Consider the following 26,673-nt stretch of genomic DNA (forward strand, 5'->3'; position numbering starts at 1 on the left):
AGGGAAAACGAGGAGGTTCGGGCGAGATATAATAACAATAATAACAACTATAATGGGGCATAATTCAATGCAATTCAACTGCATTTGTTTATTGAACTTCTTGTGGCTGCCACTTGCAACATGTTGCCAGCGACCAAGTGTGGGAAACAAAGAGAAGCTGAAGAAGATGCAACAAAGGAAAACAGCTTGGAAAACACATAAATCTAAGTAGGGAAAAGAAAAAAGTTACGAAGAGCAGAACTAGCTTTATTATAACTTTTTACTTATTGAAACACAGACTTTTTATCCACGCAAATAACTTACTCAGAGAGTAAGGGTATTTAATAAATCGACCAAAGCTAGCCATCGTGTTCCCTCTGTTTTTTGTATGTTTTCAAAAGTTCAGGCACGTCGTAGATTTGATTTGGTTTATTTCCAATTCCATTTGCCCTGCTCTGCTCATTTCGGTCACTTTCATTTGGTTTCGGTGCTGATTTTGGAGCTGATTCCGGAGTTTACCGTCTTGCCGATGACTTTTCTGAACTCTGCAGTTGAGGGCGCATAAATTTCACTTTTACTTTCGCAGTTTCTGATTTTTATATTGCCTTAGATATAAATGCATTTCTTTATGGCAGCTACTTAAGTTCAACCCCGCTGATGAAGCAGCGGGGAAGTAGTTGGTGTGCAAGCCGTGACTTTATTACGGCAATTGGTAAATGGGGGCACCGAGAGAAATACTTAAGTTTAGACGAAGACCATCTCAGGGATATGCGCTTTTGAATTACAACTCTGTGTAGATCGCATTTTCTCCGAGTGCAAGCACTTGTGACATTTCCGTCCGTCCCCCACTTCGCTTTCCTGGCATCGCCTTCGTTTGAAGTCCAGCCATGGCCTGAATGGCCCAGCTAATCTCCTTTGACCAGCAATTGGATGCATGGCAAATGTGGAGCAGCGAATTCGCCCGCGGCCAAAACGAGCCGAATGTGGCCAGGAAAGTGTTGAAAATTGCCAACTGGATCGGCCCACATAGAGATTGGCCACGGACGGATCCCGCGGGGATGCAAATTATTACATCAGCAGCAGCGCGGCGGTGGAAAATGAAATTGTTTGCGCAGCAACGAGGTGAATCTAGCAGGAGGCGGAGCACGGAAGGGGTGGATAAAAGCCCGCTCGAGGCGAAATCAAATGAAGCGGTTCACCAGCAAAAAAAAAAAAACAGAAAACACAAGAAGGTTAACTGCCCCACAGCCGGAGGTCTGCCGATGATAGGTGCGGGAAGAAAGCCCAGAAGAACACTGGCATGTGTGGGTCAGAAGACGCCTCTTCCATCCAGTGCGTGTCTTGAATGAATTATTTGTACCACTAAGCCGGGGCACGAGACCAGAGCATTTTGCGCTTCCTACTCGGCAAATTACCCACAATTAAGAGGGGTGCATGAAAAACGCTTTCCAATTACCAGACAGCAAGAGGGGCAGAGAACTTTAACCAGGAAGCGCTTAGAGCAGCGAGGAGTATCCAACCCATCCATCTATCCACGCCCGTTGGTAACAGGAAACTAGGCCACCGTGTCTATAAGGCGAAATTGACTTTCACTGGATCTAGACACGAAACGGATGCCACACGAGGCACAGAACAGATCGGCGAACTAGAAGGGGAATGCTTGCTAGTTGAGTTGAGATGGCAAGAGGAAAAGGAAGTGCTGATCGGCTGGGGGATCTGGAAGCTGAGTCGGCTATAGGCCATACTCTCTCGTAGTGGAACATTCTTCACTTTCAGTTCTTTCGTTCGCTCCTTCCCAGCGAACAGGAACCACGCGGACACACCTTGATGAGCCACCAACACACCAGCCAGGCGAAACTCATTCATCTTTCTCGCAAGCTCACTACTTTGTCTCACTATTCAATCGCAATGCTGTGCACCTCAGCGCTTTCCCAATACATTTTTTGTCGCATTGCCGGCATTTTCACTAAATGAATTAATTAAATCGCTCGCAGCCGCGTTATACTAAAACGTAATTAGAAATTTCCACAATTGGCAATGCGCGATGCGCGGCGATGAACGGCAACGAACCAGCAGGGAAAGCGGCGCCAAATGCATTTTCTTTCTTTCCAAGAATCCCTGGCATCTCGAATGCATTTCCCTTGCCGGCTGGGAGTTTCTTTCTTTTTTTTTTTGTCTTGTCAGCCAGCAAGATAATCCGAAGTGACAAAAGTCGAAGGCAGACCAAGGGCACTGCTCGCAGAGGTTATTTTCGGAAAATCCCTAATCGATTCAAGTTCATGTGGATGGGCCATAAATTAGTGGCATATACGTAGGTTGTTTACGATGCTAGGTATTGCAAGAAGGTATTTTCTTATTTTAAAAAGCCACAAGGAAATATTAAATATCAAGGGAAATAGTTGCATTCGAACTTAGATAGATGGAAAACTTACCGCTGTGGAACTGCGCTTCCTGAGCAGATTATCCAGGCACAATTGCAGCTCGAACGCCTTCAGATACAAGAGATGGTAGCGATCCCTGAGTCGCTCCAAGTTGCCCTCCCCCTTCTTGGACGGGTGGGTACTACTGGGAGGCGGGGCAGCCGCTGCGGTGGTTCCTATGGGTGTGGCCACCGGATCGGAGGCGAACCCACTGCTCAGGCTGCTCGACTTTGTGGCCGACTCGCTGGTTGACTCACTGGAGCAGTTGCTGGTCAATGAGGCGGGTTGCTGACTCGACAGTTGCTGCTGCTGTTGCTGTTGCTGTTGGAGTTGCTGCTCCTTTTTGGCGGCTTGAATGCAAGAGCTCACCACTCGAGCGTGTGATGCAATTTCATGGTACAACACCTGGAATCAAAAAGAGAGCGCACACAAAAAGGGAAATTAAAAAGGTGCTCGTTGGGTTCAACTGTATGGGTATGTGGCTAACATGACGTATACTTGATATGCCCAAGCTGCTAATTGATTAGGCAAACAATGCCCCAATGCCCGAAAGGGAAGGGTTCGAGGTGAAAGGGTGGAGTTGTGGCATTGTGGCAAGAGAAAGGCTTGCCGCAAAGGATATGGTTACAAAGTGTTGCGAACCACATTAAAGTTATGTTGGAAGTAAGCGGTTATGCATAATGCATTAATGGCTTTCTCAGTTGCAATGCTAAATCTAAATTCTATATGTATGTTTCTATACCCCTTACGCGTTGCATCGTTTAAATCAATTATTAAATCAGCTTTATTTAATTTCCAATAAGAAAATGATTTCCCGTTAAGCACTATCTGCAAGATTTCATCCTGCCATTGGGAAATTTTTCCACTGCCTGCCACAGCATTTACCGCCCATCTGCAGCGATATGGCATCGCTCATTTGTCATTTTAACAGCTGCCGGGCCTTGGCTCTATCCCCATCCCCGTTGAGTTCCATCCGCATCTTTATCCTCCTCCAGGCAAAGGTCAAGCTGGAAAAGTCCCACGCATTGCATAAGCTCTGCCATTGTTCCATGATTAATCACACAGAAAGGGGGGAGAGAAAAGAAAGATTTTCCGTAGAGAGCGATATTCAATTTATCAAACATCAAGAAAATAATTACAAGACAATTGACGCCAAGGGGTCAGCAGGGGAAAGGTGGGCGTGACACCCAGTGACACCCACACATGCGAGGCGAGGAAAATGCGAGTCATGAAAACTCCCAACTTACAACTCCCAAGCGGGCTTCCACAATCTGGACATTGATCTCCATACAAACAGTTTAACCCGGCGAACTCTTGCATCACCGCCGCCAAAATGTGAAAAATCAACAAAAGGTGCGCAAAGTTGAAATTAGAAATCGATAAGTTAGGGGAAAAGCAGGCACTCTTAGAGCCAACCTCTTCACCCCAAAGTGTGCAAAGTGTTCAAACTGTTCGAAGCACGGACATTTATTTATGGCCCCGGACACATCCTTACTCAAATGGCAGTTTAGAGCCTAGAGCCCCTCGCATAAAACCAAACGAAAGCCCAAACCCAAACCCAAAGCCAATGCAAACATACATTTTCATTTTCACCTGCTTGAGATCTTCATTGAACTGCAAATCGTTGACTCCCTTTCGGCACTGGCAAATTGAAATGTCACACTGATTGGGGTTCACTTTAAGAAATGGCAAATTTATGAAAATGATTTTCCTGGACAGACACTCAGTTTGCCTGTCCCCCTTCCCCTTCCCTGTCTCCTGCTCCTGCTCTTGATTTACCTTTGGTAATGGCCAAATTGACACTCAAAGGCAGCTGCCACAAAACCTCTCGCAAAGTCACCTCTTGCAACTGCACTCTGCCATTTGCCGTTTGAAGAATGATCCGAGAAAGCGACGGCGCTGCGAGAAAGATTTATGGGGAAGCCTTGGCAAATCTTCCCCCTCCCCTCCGCTCCCCTCCCTTGGCGACGGCGAAAAGCGGGAAAGTTTTGACAGGCTGCCTGGGATTTTTCTCCTTTTTTCGGTGGGTTACTTTTACCGCCATCCTATATTTCTGGGCAGTAAATTTAATTATACTGGGGGGAATTTTAATAACTTAATCGCGAAGGCTGCTGACTCGAGGAGTTTGTCAAATTTCAAAAGCATTTTCCAAACGCCATTTTAGGACTTAGCCAAGCCAAGCCAAGCAATTTTCTGCATCAAATTGTTTTGCATTATGATTTTATCATTATAGCTAATTATGAGACTGCGACTGCAGAAACAAAAGAACTCTGATCGGCACAGCGACTCGACTCATTTTCAGAGGCTTGGCCTGCTTGGCTAGGCAAATAGATAAATGAAGTGAACCCAGCTTAACCAAGTCGAGTCATCGGAGAAGAGCGCCTCTGGCACAGAACAAACTTTGCAAATAGTCGTAGATGGCAAGTAAGACCTCTTCGCAGGAGGAGCGGCAGTGGGAGTGCAGACTTGAAAGCGAGGAGCATCAGGAGAGGCAGGTGTGGGCTGCTTATTTGCGATACTTGAGGCTCATTACCAGAACTGAGGAACTGAAGACCATAGACCACAGACCGAAGAACCAGAGACCCCGGCAAAGTCGAAGCCCAGACCCAACCCTAGTAAGCAGCCGAAACCACAACATTGTGTCTTTTTTGGAGGAACGCCTTTCTCTTTGTTTTCGGTCTCGGCTCCCAAACCGAAAACCAAAAACCGAAAAGCAAGCGATCCGGGCCCAAACTGAGCTGAACCACTCCCAATCTTGGCACGACTCTAAGGTCTGGGCAGGCATTGCCTTAATGCATTTGCCGCCACCCACCCACTTGGGGAGCGCTGGAAATATGAGAATTTAGAATGCAGACTGCAGTATGCAGACTGCAGAACTTTATGCAAAGTTCGTGACTAATCTCCGCCGGCTGAACTTGAGGAGCAGCCGTTCTTTTTGTTATTTTTATTATTTTCTGCGCGCCAGACTCTCGAGAGGTCTCAAGATTATTGGCGGGCGTAGGAAATAATAAGAGAAATCAGGGAAAACAAATTGAAGTCAGTGCGAAGTTCTCAAGATTGAAATCTGATGCAAAAAAACAAAAAAGGAATAAAAAAAACAGCACGAACGAATGGCAAGAAAAGTGAATGTGTTGGCCTACCGGGGGTGTGAAAGTGCTGGAAAAAACACTCCATTTCAGAGCATGAATTGCCAGAAATTGAGGATGTTAAACAAGAGCTTTAAATAGGTTCTACGAACTGCGAAGAAGAATCCGAAAGGCTATTGATTTTACCAGCACCAACAAGTTGCATATTTATAAAGCCCTTTTTTCGAAGATTAACTTCCATATTTATATTTCCCCAACAATTTAAAATCTGTTCATAAATAATAATCTCGTTGAATGATTGCGTTCTTCTTAACGCATAGAAAAATTAGTTTTCCCCTTGACTTTTTATTGCCAGCTGGCTAATTGTTTTTCTCGGCCGAATCTGCCCATTTTTCTCTACTTAGTCACGCGAATTGCAACACATTTTAAGGCACTATCGGAATTCACTATGTCTTCCAAAAGTCTGCCTACCAAATTACATTTTCCCCGCCAGGTTCCTTTGCGCTGTGCTCATACATGCGAAATGCTCGTCGCCCCTCGGAATCGGTTAAAATAAGTTCCTCTAATGCGTTGGCTATTTTTACTCACAACCGCAACTCAATAGAAACTGTGTAGTGTGCTGGGCGCGTCGCGTATCTATATCTCTATCTTTGTATCTGTATCTCGGATGTCTGCGGCCGAGGTTCGTTGACTCAGCGAGACTGCGACTGCTGTTGCTGTAATTCGGCGTGGTTGAGAATGACCAAAGAATTGAGCAATCGGCTTCGGCTTTGGGCTATATGTATGTATAAAAAAGCTACAATGGCCCACCGGATCGTACATTCATTATCGGAAATGTCAGTGCGTGACCTCGACCGCGTTTTTAGAATTTTACAATTTGGGTTTACATTATATTGGCCTGCTGTGCCAGGCAACGCCTTCAGATATTGTTTGATTCGCCAGAGGTTGATTATGAATAGAATCTCACAGAATTCTATAAATTACCAAAAGACATTATTTAGTGTCTACAACAGTGGCGATTAAAGGCTTCAAAGGCGTGACCAAAACGTGGCTAAGTCATTTGCCCAAAGATTATGAGTAATGCATTGTGTTCAAAGAACTGATATGTAACAAAAGTAGCTGTAAAGGATAGAAAGTCTTCGCCTTTTTAAAACCTATCAAATTGGCATAAATCTCTTCCTAGAAGAAATCAAATTTATAGCCAATTTTTCTTGAAGCGGGAACACGACAACAACCCAAATTCCACCCAGAAATGTCTTATAGAGAACATTTCCAAGATGTCACATAAATTGGGAACGCACGAACAAAAAATAAATTCTCTTTTTGTACGTTTTCTATGCGGTTCCTTTTTGTCTTTTTGCAAACATTTTTATGTGAAGTAGTCACGACATTTGGAACACTTCCAAATCGGCCTAAAAATAGAGTTCAACCAAATAGAATTAGACGAAAATCAGGCAGCGACTCTAATTACCCAAGAAACCTGGGAGATGGAAAGGGACACAGAGAGAGTTGATAAATTCAAACGGAAAGGAGAAGGCAAACAAATTGACAAAGTCCGGGAAAAGGAGATGATGATGATGATGGAGATGTTCCAGGTTGAAAGACGACCCCGAAAGTGCAATTAATCAGCTGACCCAAAAAAGCACTCACAGTTCTCCAGTTTCCACTAGAACTCAACTGGAATGGATGTCGTCGACGTGCCGTGACCAAATGCATCGGATGCATCGGGAATTATCTCTCTTTGAAGATCCCGAGATCCCGCGAATGTGTGAAGTTAAGTCGGGAGACGCAGTTAAAGCCCGACCTGGCCTATTGAGTAACACACACTCCAGCATCGGACAAGGAGTTTTGGGTTAGCAGGGGCTTCTGAATATGAATCTGATTCCGAACACCGTTGACATAATCACGTCCGAGTGTCACGTTCAACTCTTCGCCGGCGACAAAGATGATGGCCGGAATCCCGTCTCGTCTCGCTTTTGGCTTTGTTGGCATCACGTTCTTGGGTCGGAGCCATGGGCCAGCCAGAGAACAAGTTTGCCGCTTTGTCGTGGAAATCTCGCTGCTCATTGTGGTCTCATTAGAAACATGTTACATGGAAACTGATTACGAAATTGCTCAACTGCCGCCTCTGACCGGGGCGACTTTAACTGTTTTTCGTGCTTATTTTCAGTGAAATTAGGGAAAACATATTTTGATACGGATACGGTGTGAAAAAACATCGCTTTCAAGCCGCTAGTGAAAAGCGTACTTCGAGGAAAAGCGGGAAGCCGATTCTCAATACTTGAACTTTCTACTCAAGTCATGTGTTCTTGAAGCTCTTCATATATTTAAGATCTCTCAACTTTTCGTTAGCTGTCATAAATGCGTTCCCTTATCGAGATCAATAACGAACTTAACCCCAATTAATACATTAAGCCTCAGGCTGATAGTTTTGACGTCTCCCTTATCTTGAGACACATAATGTTCTCACTTGATTTCGCCCTTTCTGTAATCTGTAAACTTGTTGACCTCCCCAGCTAAGCCTATCTCTGCTGAATTGAATCGGCCCCCGGAAAAACTGTAAAACTGTCGCCGCTTCAAATAACCTTCAATCGAGTAGAACTGCAACGGAACAATTAAAGATAATTTCCCTAGGCAAATGACGCAGCTTCAGCGCTTCGGATTGAGGGGCACAACTCACCGAAAATTGCCTTGCCCCTGGGTGATGAATCAAAAAGCGAAACCGAACCAATCGAAATCATTCGATTAATTGCATATAATTTGAGGCCGACTGAGATGACACGATCTCCAGGCTAATTAGCGCTAAACTGAAACTGAAATCGAAACCGAAATCAAGATAATTTACTATAAGAAAACAAGAGATGATAAAACAACAAATGTCCAGGTGGCTGGACATTTGCTTGCCATGGAAACCCATTTGGTCATTTCTGTCGTCTCTGGTTTTTTGACCCAAGTGAACTGTCAAAAATTGTGAAAATGCGTCGTTGCCATCCATCTGCATGGAGCATGGAAAACGTCATTGGCAAATGCATTTCCTCGCCAGTTTTCCTCCACTCTTGCCTCGGTTTCCATTTTTGGCCGCGGCTTAGCGCGCTTTGGAAATCAATCATGAAATATGCTTGCCATTAACAATGGATTTGAAATCGAAATCGGATTTGGATTTGCTACATGTGTACATGCCTGTATTGATCGTCGGTTGGAGCGGCAAACAATTGGCAATTTGTTGTTGATTTTTCCTCAATAATTCAAAATATTTGATTTACTTTCGCCTCGTGCCGCATTGGACATGTTTTATTGGGTTTTGCCGGTGGCCCCAGATCCGAAATGGAGTGGGGAAAAAATCCAGTTCGCTTTCGGCTCTGAAGAGATTCTCCCTTGTTCACCCAGATATTTGACACCACTAGAGTGAACATTTTTGTGTGGTCTCCATATCCATCTCCAACTCCACTATCCGATTACCAAACTTGGCCCTCTCATTAACACAGTTTGGACTTCTCAATCTTCGTCTGCTTCAAGTGCAATTAAGATGCTGGCGGACATCGCATTGAAAACCATAAAAAAAGAGGTACTCTACGATGCCGGGAGACAGCAGACAAGGTCATGAATTTGGTTACAACTTGGCTTGTGGGGCGTGGCGGTGGGCGGAAAGGGTTAACTCCCACTTGGCCAGCTCCTTAAACCCCATAAATTGAGCAACCAACTGGCGGGCTTGGCCAATGAAATGTTCATTACGCTACTTTCATTGTCTTCTTTTTTTCTGTTTTTTTTTTCTCTTTCGGCCAGCGGCAATTAAAATGAGATTATTACCAACGGCTGTGCCTGTTTTTCTTCTCCGCTGTGATCAATGTAGTACAGGGAAATTCAGTTACCGCTAAACCTCAGGCCCAAGACCGAAGCCCAAAGCAGAAACAAAAACCCCAAAACTGAGCCCCTCCTAACGAGTTGTTAATTGTGTAATAAATAGAAAGCTGAAAGCGGCAATGGAACCTGAAACGATATGGCTGAGGGATCGGAAAAGAGGCAGCTGGTGGTAATCAGTGTTGTAATAATTGAAATTTAATACCGGAAAATGTGTGATAAGTAGGAGCAATGGATGGTGGTTCATAAGCCCGAAGAGCAGAAAACTGCCATCAATCTACATTTTATTAAATATGCATATTTACAAATTTATTTTCTCTGCTGCCGCTAATAACACTTTACAGCGTCTCAATCCGCTCTGTAATTCAGTCGGTTCTCTGCGGCAAGGAGTTGCAAAAATAATCCCTGCTTCAAAACCCATTTGAAAGAGACCCCTTTGGCCAGCCATTCCAATGACATTTAACCATATTGAGTGGCCATAAAAGACAAATCCCCATACCCATAATTACGGGCCGCAGCTGCCATAGAAAGATCTACCAACTGGAGATAAAGCAGCAGCAATAAACACAACTGAATAATGCCGAGCCGAGGGGCAAAAAGGAAACAAATTAAAATCTAACAGATGAAAAATGGCAAACAAATTTTGGCTGAATTTGTTAACATTGCAAATGAGTGTGGTCTGGGGGATTCGCCTTTTTTCTGATTTTATTTTCGTTATTTCTCTGGGAAGGGGTGTATCCTTGGGCAACAACGACAACGACATGGGCCTTTTGAAGATCCGCGACAGCAGCAACAATGAAAGCTTCGCCTCACTTCACTTTCACTATCGCCTTTCCGCTTGGCAGATGAACATGCATCCCAATGCATCGCATTGAACCGATCCGATCCCAAAGTTTTCCCGCCATTACGACACCTCAATTTGCGATGGCCTGGCCCCAGCTTCCCATGCCCAGAAGCCATGAAAATCTGAACGAACACAGCACACAGAGGAGCCACCTCCTGCGGCCGCAGCTCCTCCCCCTTTGATGGTCTTTTTTTGGTTTTTTATGGTGGGCACTCCGACTCATTAGGCCCCGAACAAGTTCATAACTCTGGAGGTGCAGGGTCAGGCCGAGACACGAGCACAGTGCTGCCGAAAAGTAAACGAACGGGCAATGATGACGATGTTGTTTGGACATGTGAGCGCAGCGGAGCCACCTGCAAGCACGACCCAAAATTGATTTTTAACAGAGTTGCAGAGTGGGAACTCAGCCTCCTCCACCTCCTCCACCTCGTTATCCCAAAGGGTGGAGTACCAAGTAAAAGTTCAACTCGAGTTTAACCTCCCCATCCGCCCCATGCACGGTTTTCCACGGCTTCATTAACCCCGCTTCCTTTGACGCTTTTGGTCAGGGAAACACTTTCCTCGGACCGATCAATCGATCGATCGTCCAGTGGTTCGATTCAGATGATTATCTTTGAGGGAACGTGATGGCTACCGCGGCAGCGAAATCGGTTAACCTCGGCGACATTATTTAATCAACCGCAAAACAATTTTCGCGAGGCGTTAATAATCATCTTTAAAGGCAGCGGGTTCAACAACTTGGGGAGATGATAAATAATGGTATAGGGAAATAGTGGCAAACTTATTTTTTAACTACATATCATAGAGAATAGTTTCAAATCCTTCTATCCCTCTAAACTTTCTCTTCCAGAGATTTTTTAATATTCACACGAGCCTTCGTGAATTTGTCAACGTTTCTCGCGGCAGTGAAAGTTCCATTGATCTTCCTTAGAGTTTTTAGTGCCACCGCCGCCGCCACCGCAGGCATAAGCGAACTTATTCCACGCAATTGATTTCACGCAATAAACGCCCTCGTCCCCACACACATCAGCACCTCCTTAGAGGCTTTTCCACCGTATTCCCCACCGTGCTCCTGCTCCAGTCCAAGTTCATAAAAAGTCGGCATGGCTGGAAATAAAGCCAATATTTATTGTCAATTCGGCAATCGGCGCAAAACTTTATTAGCCATTTGCCAATTTGAATGAAACGAAGTGAGCCAGACGAGACATGGGCCAGCCGTCGAATGAGGGAGCAGCTCGTTGGCTGAAGTAAGTGGAGGAGTTGTTGGTTGGAGTTGGGGATAATACACGCCCATGCGGCCAAATTATTGAATGTGTTTGTGGCGGAGGCAGTTGCCACATAGCAGTAACAAGTGGCATGAACAATCAAAGCCTCACCTTGTGGCGTGCGACCAGTCAATAGGGATATAAATCAACCGCGGGTCAGGTGGGTAATGAGCTCTAAATGCATAATAACTTGTGTCAATTGTTGCCGTTCTAAAAATAGCCAAATATCGAGATGGAAAGGCAGATAAGCCCGCATGCACACAGATCATTAGCTGGGGCAGAGAACAAACTGCCAGCAAAGCTGCCATGGTAATTTGCATCAGCAACATGTTCCTGATCCCTGCGATGAGCGGCCTTCGATCGACCTGCGATACAGACTAACATGGCCAGAGTTCGTCGTAGCCACCAGATCCCGAGCTCATCCCGTTCAGCTGCGCATTCGAGAAATGCCAAGAAGCATAAACACAGAGATCCAGAGATCCGGAGATCGCAGTGGGCCCCTTGAATCGCCCCCCATCCCATCCTTTCGATGGTTTCCCATCTGTCGGTCGGTTGGTTGGGTCTTCGGACTGCTGTCAGATTGTGTATCTCTGACTTTTGTTGTTGCTGTCTGTCAAAGGCAGAAAGTGCATTTCGATATTGGAAACAATTCGAACTTTGTTAATGCTGAACTTTTTCCCTCGCCGCTCATTTTGTTTTGTTTGGCTTGGTTTTGGCTTTGGTTTTATTTGGTCTTTTGTGTTTTTGTGTGTTTTTTGCCATGGACTCTCTTCCGGCAGTGTTACAATGTTTTTGCTGCATCGGCTTACTCGCTGCCGTTGTGTTTCTCCTCTATGTTGAAGGCTGTCAAAGAGATTTTGTCTTGGCGATTTGCAGTTTGATATGTCAAAAGGTTTCCCCTTCCCTTCCAGGCTTTTTGTCTCTGCTTTTCTTATTTTCTTTTCTATTTCCGCCAGTTGCGAAGAGGCAGCGATTGAGTCACATCACGACTTTTGGCACCTTGCTCCACCATTTGCATTTCTTCGCACCTGGTTACCTGGTCTGCGGACTTCACTTTCGGCGCCTGGGAGTGGGAATCTTCTCGGTGAACCCCGGCTGCTGCACCTAACCCTCATATTTGTACGATCCTTACGTGACAATGGCGGCGAAAACGAGCGGGGTCATTATCATAAAATCGCCACGTGATCGAGTCAAATTGAATTTTCCTGCGAATGGTGTTTTATAAACAGCACGAAAGGTGGCAGGACTTTCTAATATAAACATGAGCATGGTTTGTTATCACTGAAGAAGTCTCTATGGAAACCTATATCCCCATCATCTTTTACCTCAGCATTTACTCAACAGCAATCGATATTACGTGTGCCAAAAAGCGATGCAAAAGTAAATGACAACAATTAAAGTGCACTTTAAAAGGAAACTGAAACTGAAGCAGAGACAGAGACAGAGAAAGCCAATGAATGGAGACACGAATGAATGTTAATTATGAAATGAAATTTCAAAAATTTCAACAGTCCGAAATAAATCCTTAATCTCGGTCCATCATCGCCAAAACTTCAGAAAAAAAAACTGGCCAATTGGCAAATGGCAAATGTATGCATGGCTGTCTGCATTTTTGTTCGGTTTCGTTTTGAAATTGCCATGAAAAATTAAAAATTGCACGCAATGCCAAAACGGTGAAAAATAATGGCAAATATGAACGGGCAAATATTGTTGATAGTTTCGGACCTGAGAAATGGCAACTTTAATTGCGGAAACAAATCAACGGAAAACCAATGGAAATGGCTCCTTTTTTCTTTTTGGGAAAAACTTACGTAACCTTGGCGGTCTTATATGGTTTAGAGTTATGATTGCAAGCAAACGAGGCACTTATGTCTGCGATTCTTACCTAGAAAGAGAAGAAAGAAAGGGGAAAAGTGAGTTGGTGGTGACACAATTTCAAATGGGATTTATGGCGACATTAGGGGAAACCACTTCCAGAACGCTCTATTTGGGATTGAAATCTTGCGGGTGGGTGGCCCAGAAATCCACAAATTGACAGCTCTCAAGTGGAAGTTTTCCACATATGTGCGTACTATGCATGGGAAATCTCCAACTCAAGTGGAGCCCGAATGAATTTAGTTGGGGACAGGGGTGGTTTGTTATGCTAATTGAAAAGCGAACTAGAAAAGCTTTTCCACTTAACTGGGAAATTTATGTATCAACAGAGAGCGCAGGGGTCGGGGGCAAAGGAAAACTTTTCACCCAATTTTCTGCCTCGTGACATTCGCGTGGGCGTGGGTGTGGGCGTGGATGTGGGTGGAGTGCAGTGAAGTGGTGGAAGGTGCCGACGGAAGGGGGGGAAAATCGGGGACTTGGGCACGCGACGAATTCGGTCGATTGGCCTGCGGTTTTTCATATCTCTACTCGCTCGCTCTCTGTTTCACTCACATTTCTCTGCCGTCGATGGCCTGATTTTCATGGAATGCATTTTTCCCAGTCGATAGAAAGTTCCTACACATAATGCGACTGGCGGAAGAAATCGATAACAAGCAAGCAAGTAACAAACAACAAACTTTGCCCCAAATTGTGCAGACAAAATCGATAAGATAAAGAGTTTGTTTGGAGTTGGAAGCTTACTTTCATTGTTTTGTTTGGTTAGCGTTTCACTATCTGGGGGCATAAATCATAATATGCTGCGCTATCAGGGTCAAAGAAGTCAGTCATATATGGAGTATTGGTGCGAGAATGGAGGGTAATTAATTGGAGAAATTAGTTCAATTTATTGATGGGGCACAGGCTTTTCTTTTTCTCAGCGGAATTCAAGTAAGCAAATTTGTTTACTATACACCCCACTCCACGTCACATTTTTGCCGCCCTGATGCGCTCCAATGGATTGGCAAACTCCTGAAAATATTACGAATTTATAGTTACGCCAGCAGAGACACAAAAACACAGTGAAAAGGGGAAAAACTTGGACAAGTTGAGTGAGACATTCCCGCATGGCTGAGACACATGAATGGAATGGAATGGAAGGGGAGGGTAGGGGAAAAAAAGCGCAAGTGGAAATATGCAAATTGTTTATGTAAACAGAGGAAGCTCCAAGGCAAGGCCGCAACTAGGAAATGCCCGCCAACTGCACGGGTGGCATCGACATAGACATCGGTCATGCATGAGTGGGTGGCAAGAGAGGTCGCTGACCCGGCGATCCGCGGATTAAAAGGGTATTTCCAGGGTGAAACCATGTCCAACTCACAGCAGGATGCAGTCCAAAGGATGATACTAAAGGTTAACAGCAACTAATAACTTGGAGCTGCACAAATTGTCAGCAAATTTGAATGCCACTTCATGGCCTGTCAATCAGTTTGGGAGAAATCGAGGGAAACGAGCCCATGATGTTTTCGGCAGCCAGGGAAAATGCTTTTTCTGACTCGAGTTTCCCCATTCTGTGTGAGCATTTTCCGCGGTGGGACGCCGTTTTCGCCACCCTGGTTGAAAGGTTAACATAATATTTTTTGATTGCATTTCAATTTCTGCACATTGGCCATAAATCTTGCGCAAGTGGTAGAAATTAAAAGTCATAAATTACGCTAGAAGACAAACCGCAATTCCCATTCCCATTCCGATACCCAGTCGGCCAATTTCAACTGCTGCGACTGTGCAATTGCAGCTTCAACTGCAACTGCAACTTCAACTGCAGATGCAATTGCAATTGCCATTGCAACTTTCAATGCAAGCGGCGTCGCCGGGGCAATAAAATTCAATTTTTTGGCCACTTTAATTACGCCGATCCGTAAATAGAGTCAAAGTTTACCAAAAAGAGCTGACAGCGGATGACAAGCGACCAGTTGGTGGCTCACCCAGTGGGTGGCTAACGACTTTTTAATTGAAATTACATGGCCTGCGGGCGATTCCCTGCAGAAATTGAAAAGCAATAGCAAATGGAGAAGAATGGAATCTCACTTGGCAAATAGTAATATCCCCTTAAAATGTAGTTATTAAATTTAAATACGATTCGTATTCTTGAAACCTGGGAGAATGTGTAGAATGCGTATTCTTGCGGAGATCCAAACTGGTTCTGTTTCCCATGTTCTTCCCCCTTAAAAAGCAAATGTTACACATGTCAGCTGCTTCAAACGAAATAATTCAATTTCTTCCCTTTTATGTGGGCAGAGCTTCCAGTGCTTTGTACTCAAGTGCTGTGTGTTTTTGGAGTTCGGCGACATGGGCTTAATTATTTTCTAAATGATTTCCCAACAGTTCGGTGTACCTACAATGTTTTGTGTCAGCCCACAGAAAAAACACATGGCAATACAGACACATGTGAGGCAAGCTTCGATACCCAAGACCCAAGATTCAAGACCCAGACCCTCGACCAAGCCTAGCTCTATTGTTCGGAGAGTAATGACGCCCCCACAGAATGGGAAGTGGTTACCCGAGTTGCGAGGGCACAAATTAATCTGTGCGTTTTCCGAACTCCTAGTTGCGTTTGAAGTGATAACAGGCATAATAAAGTTTTCAACACTCTTTGGGGCTCGAAGGGGACTGGGAGCTGTAGCTGAGTATCTGCCCACAGATGCGCGTACAACATGCAACATTTGAGGATGGGATGGTGGCCATCGAACCATCCTAGACCATCCCATCCCATCCCATCCCATTCCAAATCCCAATCCAATCGCAGCAATTCCATCCCATGACGTTGTCATTTGGGATTGCGTGACGATGGCGCATTTCTCGCCAGGAATCAAATTGAATCTTCGTTTTGGGTGCTTGAATTCAAATTGATGAGTTTGATGGTTTTATAAATGCCTGCCAAACGTTTTGGGCTTTCGGAATGAGAGAAATCTTCGCTTAATTTAAGAGCTTAACTGTCTTAACTGTCTTGCATAACAGGAGGACTCCTGAACTCTGATCAACCTTTTGCCGACAATCCTCGGCTGCAACTACAAATTATTGTGCACATTTTCTGTTTTTTTGATTTTTTGTTAGCAATTCATAAATTAAAGTTGCGCCCGAACCGCACCCGTCCATCAACTTTTATTTGCGCCTTCAACTTGAGATGTACAATTTTTCGGGGCTTGTCTGCCGGAAAACTGATATTGTTGTGCAGATAATGCGAGGATGGGTCGTTGTGTGTTTGGCAATTCAAGAGCATCGCGATTAGACATTATAAATCCAAATGGAAAAGGAAAGGTCGGGGCTTCATTATGGAGATAGAGTTGATGTGCCTGCACAGGAGAAAGTCAGAAACTAGAACCAAGGTGTGCAGCTCGAGGTTTTTGGGCAGAAACAAGCGGATGCTGCCTACAGTTTCGGAGAAGTAATGGGAATGGATTCCCCTTCGAAGGAGGAGGCTCCACTCACAATGATGAGTTGCCACCCACCTAATGTTCGCAACTTTCCCATACTCGTTTGCAAATACATTTTTAATTATCCGATACTCGGGTGTCCGGTTTTATTTCAGTTGTTGTTAAATGCTGTTTACCAGTTTTCCCATTTTATTAAATTAACCGGAAAGCTCTTAAATATTAAAAAACCAATTATGGAAGACAAAGAAAAAAGAGTTTCAATTACCGAACTACAAGACTGAGAAACAGGTGGTTAAAGCTCGACTCTCCCATTGAGTTTGCTCATTTGACAGGATAGCAATTTTCACAGCCCCTCGACCCCTTTTCCCAGCCACGCCCACACTTACAGTGGCGCGTGAAAATTTCACTGCGATTGTTGTTCAGATAATTGTCGCTGCACCAGCAGCCCGAATCTCATTTGCGACCGACTCCGATCTGGTCACGTTCGCGGGATTCTGCCTGGGAGATCGGAAAATGGAAAAATCGGGAAATGACACCCATGGCGTTCCGCGCCGGAAGAGATTGCTCTCGGCGATCCTTCATCGGTTTCTTCATTACGGAAAATTACCCTGGGCCCGAAAAGATACTTGCCAGTTATAGTTAACTCGCACCGAATCCAAATCCAGTAGCTCCAACTGCACTATAATTTACACTTTCGTCCAGAAATTGGGCTGGAAATTGGATGCGGTGTGGTAGTCATGGCAAATGGGGGCTTCCAGAGCGAATCGTTCTTGTTTGTGGACTCCAGAATGACGGAGGATTGGGCGAATGGGCGTACTTTACACCTCTAATCCGCGGCAAGGCCAAATGTCAGTTTTCATTGGCAGAGACCTGCAATTTCTAGGGCTTCTCATAGAAGAACGCCTTCGAGATAGTTGAGCTCTTTTAACCAAAGAAGGCTGATTTCAAATTCCATTCCAAAGATGTTTTGTTCGTTACTAAAAATTAATTTTCTCACTAAAAGTCTTTTATTAAAGTGGTAGCACTATAAATAGTTCTCATAAAACTGTGTTCCTTTTTCAACCACAACATTTTTCCCAAAGATTGTTTTCACACTCGGGCTAAGTGGAAATGCTTTTCAACTTTGCGTTTCCGCATGCGCCTTTTCGCACAAATATTTCAAGTGGAAATGCGTGGTGAGAGGGCGGCGCCACATGCCACAGAAAATCGCGCGTGAACTGTTCAGTTTCAGTGCAGTTTTTTCACTTGGCACAGTTGATTTCCGGGCTTTTCTTTTATAGACCACGACCACCCTCAATTATGCAAACGAATTTGTACGTCAAATTGTGGAAATTGAGGCGAATGGAGGGGAATTAAGGTGAGGCAAACTGATCATTTAGTTTTGGCAGTTTTCGGGCTTCCTTTAAGACGAGTACGTACTCGTCTCTTCTTTGCATAATTAGTTGACCTCCGTGGAAAAGGGGCAGGTTTAATAGGAGGCTTAGGGATTGAAGGTTCCTTGGTTCAGGGCTATTTGCATGCGGTCAAGACAAAGTCGAAATTGATACGAGACTTGGCTGGGGAAATATGGTGAAAGCCAAGTGCCAGTGTCTTCTTCATTGGCTATGTGCGAGTATCGAGTATATGGTGGCTTTAAGGGGCTTTGGCTTTGGCGGTCGCAAAGACCTCCAGAGTGGGAGGTGTCGACAGGGGTTAACCGAATTAATTTCCCATTCAGTCACCGCTTAGAGAGATGCCCCCGAGCAGATAAACGAAACCCCAGAGTCCGCGCAGCGAGGAAAGACTTTTGCATGACTTTTACGTGGTCTCCCAACGCAAATACTGCATTTGTGTACCCTGTTTTAGGTGGTAGCTTACTCAGATTTTGTAGATAAATAAAAGATTAATTCATTAGCCTGAGTGAGGATCACAGGGAATGTATTTCGGTAATGTACACCAACCATTCTTAGTTAGTTATCTGTATAGTTTCAATTTATACAACCTCGATCACAGGGTAGTAAACTATTCGATCTCAGTGGCATGCATTCCTTTGCAGTTGCGATTTCTGGTTTGTCTTGGCTCAATTTGGTGATGCGGCGGGGTTATCAGCGCCCCAACATCTTCCAAAAATGCAAAAGTAATGTTATGCTTGGGGGGCGGATCCGAGGGGCACTTTTCAGCTCTTCAGCTTTTCAGTTTTTCAGTTGCCTGGTGTTGACTTTTCTTTAATGGCTTCCGTTGAACTTGGGGAGGTCTCCAGCCATCCAGTCACCGCGGCATCGGAAAAGCCACTGCAGCAACTACTGCAACAGCTCAGAGCAAAGGAAAAACAGCTGCGGAAAAAACTTTGGCCGGCGGCGAAGGTCACGAACGTCAAGTGCGTTTTTTATGCCGGCGTGGCCGGTCGGAAAAGGGGGAGGGAGAGAGACTTGTAGGGGATTCCCCGGGGCACGTGACTTTTTTGGTCAGGTGGGTAATTAAGCGAAAGAGCCAAACATTTGGTCAACGCCAAAGGCGGCAATGAACTTTTGCCCGCCACACACAAAAAATGCATTACGGATAAGTTGCATCACCTGGTGATGGAACGAATTTCCACAGCTCTTCTGGGCTCTTCGCTCTTTGCTCAGCGATTGGTTTTCAGCGTTTTCCTGGGGTAACTAAATGCTAGGGAGAAACTCCAATCTGAGAACAAGCGAAACAATAAACAAAAACGCATAAAGGGAAATTGTTTTCTGTGTTTATGGATGGAAAAACTATGTAGTTATCGTCGGTGGTGCAAAGTGCAGGCAGGTGGCCAGGAGGGGAAAGAACCCAAGTGAAAACCCGGTGAATTGGAACGACAGCACTTCATGAAGGAGAAACGAAGGCGCTCTGTGGTCGTACTTCTAGTTCTGGCTCTGACTCTAGTTCTGGCCAACTGAGAATGGGGAATGGTAATGGAATGGAATGGAAATGGGTATGGAAATGGTAATTGCAGCGGGTTCCGAGCATGATAATAAGTGTAGCATGTGCTGGCGATTGTTTTGGGCGGATCTGAGCCGGTGAATTGAGAGCGGAGAATGGGGTGCTTGGTTCAAAATTCGGTTGTTATTAAATATTGTGATTAGAGCACCACGTTCCAACATCAATCACTCGTTTGATACCTGTCAGCACAAGTTTGGGTTTTTGAAAAACATTTCATAATTAGAAATGCCATACTTAATGGTGTGTTGTTCTGGTCGATAAATCAATATAGCTAGTGGCTATCCCAACATTTTTATAATACCACTTGTTCAGAGCTTTCACATCTTCTCCTAGCTAATAGTTCCTTCTTGGCATATTCCGTTTTAGTTTCACCCCTGGGACCAACTGCATGAATCCTCCCTCTAGCAGCAGCTGTTCCATGAAAATCTCACACATCTCGTCCGTTAGATAACTGTCGCTACATAAATTTATAGTTTGGCTGCTTCAGCTGAGACAAATCAACGTATTGCATCTCGAATCTCGAGTTACACCATGAATTTCACGGCTGAGGGCGGGAGATCCAGTGGGAGCCCGCTTTATGGATGTCATTACGCTGCTTCGGTAAGTGTGACCACACAAAACACAGCTGACACAAACAAAACTGGGTTAATTAGTATTGCCTCATACCAAATAGCTCAACGCTCGTAGCAAATAGCAAGTACTAAACCGGCATAGGGTCTATGCCAGATGATATCCGTAGTAGTCGAAATGAAACCCGTTTGCTCTTCAGTTCGTTCCGCTCCACAATTGCAAGTTTCCTGCTGTTTCCGGTCGAATTTTGGTTTTTTATGATTACTATTATTTTTAGCCTCTTTTTTTAGTGTTTTGAGTTGAACTTTAATTGGAATTAGTTTGACGAGGGAAAACTAAGCTGCCTTGAGTGCACTAGTGTGCCATGCCTTATCGGTTGCATTTGCCACCCTCGATCTCGTTTCCCCACTTCCTCCACTTCCTCTCCCTGCCAAACACGCCATATTTCATGACCATAATGAGGCGGTGTCCCTTCGGAAAATGTGCTTTTGGCTTATGTGACCGAATGCAGGTGCCGTTTGTGCTGCGGCGCAGAAAAATATTAATGATCCACTTAATTTGATTTCCACCACAGTTATGATATTTGCTTTTACTCATATTGGTTTTCTGATAGCGCACTTAGTGGTGCAGATAAGCGAATGCAATCAAAGTTGATAAAAATACAAAGTGGCAGTGGAAATGATGTCAAAGCGAAGCGGTTCATTGATGTTCTTAGGGAAATGGAACGGAACTACTTCAATTTTTATCAATGTATTAATTTAGATTAGTAACTGCATGGGAATAAACTAGGAAAGAGTTAAGGAGTGAACTCAAACTCCACTCATTCCATCAGAATGGAATGCCCTCAGTACATTTTTGACACGAACTTGACAGTGATATTTTAGTTATGTGGTATCATTACCATGGGATAATAACTACGTGATCTACATCCTCCGAGAGCCGACAGTGATGGGCGAGAATCATGACTGACGCGAGCTACTTTAATATTTGGATGCCAGAAGGGAGTCGCCTTGGGGTTTGACTACCGCCCGACAATTAATGCCTCAAAACTTGACTTGGCCTGGCAAAACTGGAACAATCTCTCCTCGCGTAACCCCCACAACCCGCTTCTCCTTTTGAAGCCGTGCCGCAATTTGCAAATGAAGTAAACTGGAAAGAGGAAAAAAACAAAGAGCGTCTCTTGCAACGGTATAATTAAGCTGGCCTCATCAGCCATTTACGGCTTTTGGTCTACAGAGGCAGAAACAAACGATCGCGTTTTGTGGCACAGACCCTCAGTTTTTGCTTTTGCCTTCCTCGCTTTTGTGCTGTTTTGCAAGCGGAACTGGGATCTTGGAACTTGGAACTTTCCACCACAAGACACAGCCCCAAAAACACAGTAAAAACTGTTCTTGGTCTTGTCGAAATTGGTTTGTTTATGGCCATAATGCTGTTTGGTTTGCCCATTGTTTGTCTAATTAGATTTTGAAAGCAAAGGCACGCAAATCGAGTCGCAGTCCAACTTGAACAGTTATGACAGATCGCTCTTGTGCAACCAGCTCTCAACAGACCGACTATATATATATCGCGATATCGCTTTGTCGGCAAATACCCACCGATTTTCCCCCGCCAATCACATAATGCTCGAATATTCGGGCTTTGCATCGATACGATAGCCTGGCCATTCAAAAGCCGCAGCAGCGCAGCGTGGAAAAACAAAATTGTTTTCTTGGAATTTTCTATTCGCGTTTTGCGGTTTGGCCAACAAAAGGCTTGGCCCGGCCGAGACAATTAAGCCAGGCGAAATACTTACGAGTGCTCATACGAAATATTCATAGGTAAAATACTTTGGACTTTGGCTTACCTGCAACGAGAGAAAATTTCAAAGAATTTTATTAGTTGACTTTTCTTTTTTCGTCTGTCGGAAGGTCATTAAAATTAGTGCGCGTTTGAACTTTGCTACACACTTCGGAGCAGATGAAGTGTCGTAAACTATGAATAAGTTGGAGAAGAACCTACTTAAAAGGGGGCACAAGTTTTCCGAAGTCGGCGACAAAGTTGAGTGAAATTTTACGATGTTACTGGGGCAGTTTATGGGCCCTAGTTGTATATTAGTTTAATTAGTGTTTGAGTCTAGAGCAACTAAACCACTAATTTGATGATGATGTGATAAAAGAGAGTGCAGCCATGTAAAACTCCGAATCAAGAGAGCGACTAACGCCCACAATTGTGGTTACCATTTTACTATGACTCAAGATGCTGATGAGCTTCAAATGATTTTTAAGTACCCATTTCATGTGTGATATCTTTGTTTTAAATCCGACAGAGAAGCTCTTAACCCCTTTTTAACAAACCGGTCTGAAACCGTTCGTCAAACGAATTGTCTATTATTGTAAGTAACCAACCACCAACCGAATGAAAGTTAGTGCTGCAGGGTATAAACTCCTCCCAAACCACAATTATATAGCTAATAAACTGAGTCCACAGCTGGTTAAGCGCCATTAAACAGTTTTCAATTTATGTTACCCACATGAATAATAAAAATCTTCTGTGCATAAAGTCTAAGGACCCACAGGAACGCATAATTAAGTTTATTAATTGAACCCGCTGAGGCATTTAAGTCACACTTTTCACTTTCATTTTGAGGTATCTTACCCCCGCGTCGTGAAGCAACCCAAAAACCATTTCATTTTGGCCATCAAAAGTGCCGCGATTAGACCAAACACACACACTCACACCTGCAAACAGTAGCTTTGATTGACGCTTTTATGGCAGCTCCAACTATCCGACTGCATCTCACCGCAGCGAGCGCAACAATGCAGTTTTCTCCATTAAATAGTTGTAAAAGTAAATATTATCACACCGCGGCAGGAAAAGTTGAACTCTTTGTCTCGCAAAACGTTTATTAAAATTTCAATTTCGACCAAAAATTGCTGGTGATTTGAATGCAGCGATACCAGCATGTGCAAGTTGCTCTATAATTTTAACTATGATCTGCAGCTCAGCGTAGATACAAATGCATCTACGACTGGCCACTGGGGCGAAAATCCACTTAGGTAACACCAAATACGTCTCTAAATATAACGTTTATATGGCAGCTTTAGCTGCTTTTATGAGCAATTAAAAGCCAAGTCCTGAAACTGAAAATCGCCAGCCTCATGCTGCATGCCTCATGAAAGGAGAAGCCAGACAAGAGCCCCCCAGCCAACTTGTTGCCTTCCCCGTCCGCAGTTGGCATTTGATATCGATGATGTCTTTGTTTCACTTACCAGCCCAGAGAAATTATGCAAAATTCAGCTCGCAGCAGGGGACGGAGCCCCAACTCCAGAGCTGAAACCCCAAAATCCCCGAGCCCCCAGCGAAGCCAAGAAAAGCCAGCCAAGGAGATCGCAAGCCGCAGATTTTTGCGGTTGGAAAAGGCGGGGAAATATGTGGGGGCTCCCGAGAGAAGGATTGCAGAAAAACAAGAAAAGAAACTAGCGACAGACAGATATCTTCATACGTGGATCTTACATCTCTATATGCAAGATGAATTCATAAGGACGCGGTTGAAAGTAGTTCAAACTAAACTGAAGGGAAATAGGATATGATGGGCAGCTTCGCAAAAATAATGGTACACAATATCATGGTATTGGTATAATAGCAAGGTATTGTGTTAAACTGCATACGCGATAACTCGAAAATTACGAAATTGTCTCCTTTATGAAACAGCCTTAATGCGATAACTGGCCGTTGATTTCCTTTAATAAATCACTTTCTTCGGAACAGTTTCGATCGAAAATTGGCCAAATCCAGTTACACTCAAAATATGTATGAGAGTATGCAAGGTTTCACTCACTTATGAAACACACTGTCTATGCCATAAAAGGTCTACCTCCACAGATGCCTATAATCAAGGGAGTATAAGGTATCAATTACAGTTCAGTCTTACTACGTCTTACAACATCTTACTACTCTTAAGCCAACGCAGTGCAGACATAAAATGAACCATCGAGCCACGGTTATTTACAACCCTTGCTTCCCGGACTTGTATGATTTGTTATCTCTCAACAACTCCACATCGGTTGGTTAAATTTTTTGTGTTTTTGAGCTTTTCAGCAAAAAACGAAAGTGTTTTCGATGCCAATTGGTGGCAAGTGCAACCTCGTATGCGTGATAAACCAATTAACCGAAGTCCAAGAGCGCCGAAAAAGTGAAATTTTCGGTATCTTTCGCTAAAGACAAGGCTGGGGTCAAATGCTCATGGCATACAACATCATCTGGTGTGCGGGAGATCAAAAAAGAATTGGGGACTGTTTGGACCGAGCTGGCTAATGGATTGGTTTTTGTTTTGGGTCCAGTTTGTTTGACAGTTGCTATAGAGACGTAAGTCAAGCGTCTGAGATTCTTAAAAGTAAATATTTACATAGGGAAAGGATGTCTGTAAAAGAGCTTTCTATTGCCCATTTGAATGCTTTTAATCTTTCAAACGCTTACTTTTTGAAAAAACACTTTCCATTTCTCATGCACCACACTTTGAAGAGCAAATAAACTTCTGTCTGGTGTCCGAACTCTTGGGTTCTTTAAGCAACATTACTCTATTTGCAGATCTCAATCAATCAAGCACGAATGGCGACAGCCAGGCAGACAGACAAAGCCAGGTAAACATTAATTGAGTCATTAAGTGCAAACAAGGCGAGGCGAAACTGATTAGATAAAATTGTATTGCATTTGAAATGGTTATTAAAGAATAAATAATGAAGCCAAGAGAGTGCAAATGATATAGAAGACAAATGTATTACAGGAGTTACGGATAATTAAGATATGCTAGAAACTATAAAAACCTTCATATAGTTACTTAAAACAGTTTCTCTACAAAACACTTTTCTTACATCGCGCCATCACTCATTTTGTACATCTTCTGTGGAACTCAATCTTTCAATCTGCGGCTCAATCATCCTGCATTCCACTTGATGCTCACCCTTCTAGAACCGAACTCCATGCGGCGTAATTCACAATTAATTGAATTATAGACCATACTCAACTCGACGCAACTCAACTCAACTCGACGCAACTCAACTCCAATTCCGAGAACCGCGCGATTATTCTATAAAACGAAGGCTAAGCTCCGTTCAAGTCCCTTACTTCATTTTCGGAGTGGTTCGAGCTTTGCGTGTTTTGTCAGACGCAATATAACGGAAATGTTTGTCTATCCCCCCGCCGATTTCCTCGATTTTCCCCCCGCCACAGAAATTGCCTCGGATTCACCAGCAAATGATGTAAGCCCGACTGAAGAACGGGCCCGGCCCCAGAAGAAGGGGCTTGGCCCCGTCTCGTCTCCGTAATGGAGTGGAAGTCACTTTATTATTACAACATTTTCCATTTCGCCTCGCTAAAATAATAATTCGCGCTTCATTTTTTACAACACACCAACCAGCGAGCGACAGAACGAAGCGTCGTCCAATGGCGAAGCCATTGACCCCGTGGCTCGCTTAGAATGGAATGGAATGGGTTGGGATGGCATGGGATGGGATGGGATGCGAATGGATGGCCAGGCTAAAGCCACAGTCCCCATTCTCATTGCCAAAGCCCTCCCCAAACTCCTCTTTGATCCGCGTCTCAGCTGGACGACAACCAGACCTACAATTGAGGCTACAAGAATGGGGCTTATCTTGCAATCTCAAGATTCTCAATCTCAAGTCAAATAAAGAAAACATTCAAGTTAAATGTTGGCAGCCCGATCTATGACCTTGAGCTGAAAAATTGACTGCCTATGCCGGAGTCGATGATTAAATCATACCAATTATTTGTACCAATTTTACTGTCAGCCTTTGCTTAGTTTATTTACCCTTGAATTCGAAGAAAACCAGACCAGATGAGCTTCTTTTCACGAATTGTGCACAAAACCCAGGAAGACGCCCCTATTATGCTGCCTCCTGCTGTGGCAATAAATCCAGAGCACACACCGTCACAAGCAGAACTGACCGGCACTTTTGCCTTGGCCTGGACTCCACTGCGAGGGCGGGGGAGGAGAGGTTGGTTCTCAAGGGAGGAGGTGCAGCCGAGTTGCAACGGAGACGAACGCCAAAGCAGGAGCCAGCTGCATTCAGCACGTTTCAGCTGTTTCTCTGGAATTGTCGTCGCTTCGCCTGCGAACGAACGCGATTTGGACGCACAGCAAAAAATGCATTCACGATGATGCTGAAGAATTCGCGGGCACGTGAAGAAGTAACTCCTACACACAAAACGAATAATTATATACCTTTTCTTTTAAATATTAACATTAACATAGGGAATGAATGAATAGCACTAGTAGTTTTTGGCCAACGGTAAATTTAAAGACCCAACCTGTACAGCATAATGGTTAAAAGTTGTTTTCGGTGCAACCAACTGAGCATGACAACCCACCAACAACCCCCCAGCGGAGTCCCCCTCCCACCGACGACTTCACACTTGCAACATTGC

The 26,673-nt window shown here is 44.2% G+C and overlaps 1 protein-coding gene across 3 annotated transcripts in view; it reads right to left on the bottom strand.

The window, feature by feature from the left end:
• LOC122617545 (pneumococcal serine-rich repeat protein) overlaps positions 1-26,673 on the bottom strand; it is a 110,038-nt gene that overhangs the window by 26,398 nt on the left and 56,967 nt on the right. For all 3 annotated transcript variants that reach the window (XM_043793446.1, XM_043793447.1, XM_043793445.1), the window contains one exon: positions 2,412-2,804. In XM_043793446.1, coding sequence (XP_043649381.1) covers positions 2,412-2,804 — 393 coding nt within the window. The remainder of the gene's footprint in view (positions 1-2,411; positions 2,805-26,673) is intronic.

Source organism: Drosophila teissieri, chromosome 3L (assembly GCF_016746235.2).
Source record: "Drosophila teissieri strain GT53w chromosome 3L, Prin_Dtei_1.1, whole genome shotgun sequence".
NCBI classification, from domain to species: Eukaryota; Metazoa; Arthropoda; class Insecta; order Diptera; family Drosophilidae; genus Drosophila; species Drosophila teissieri.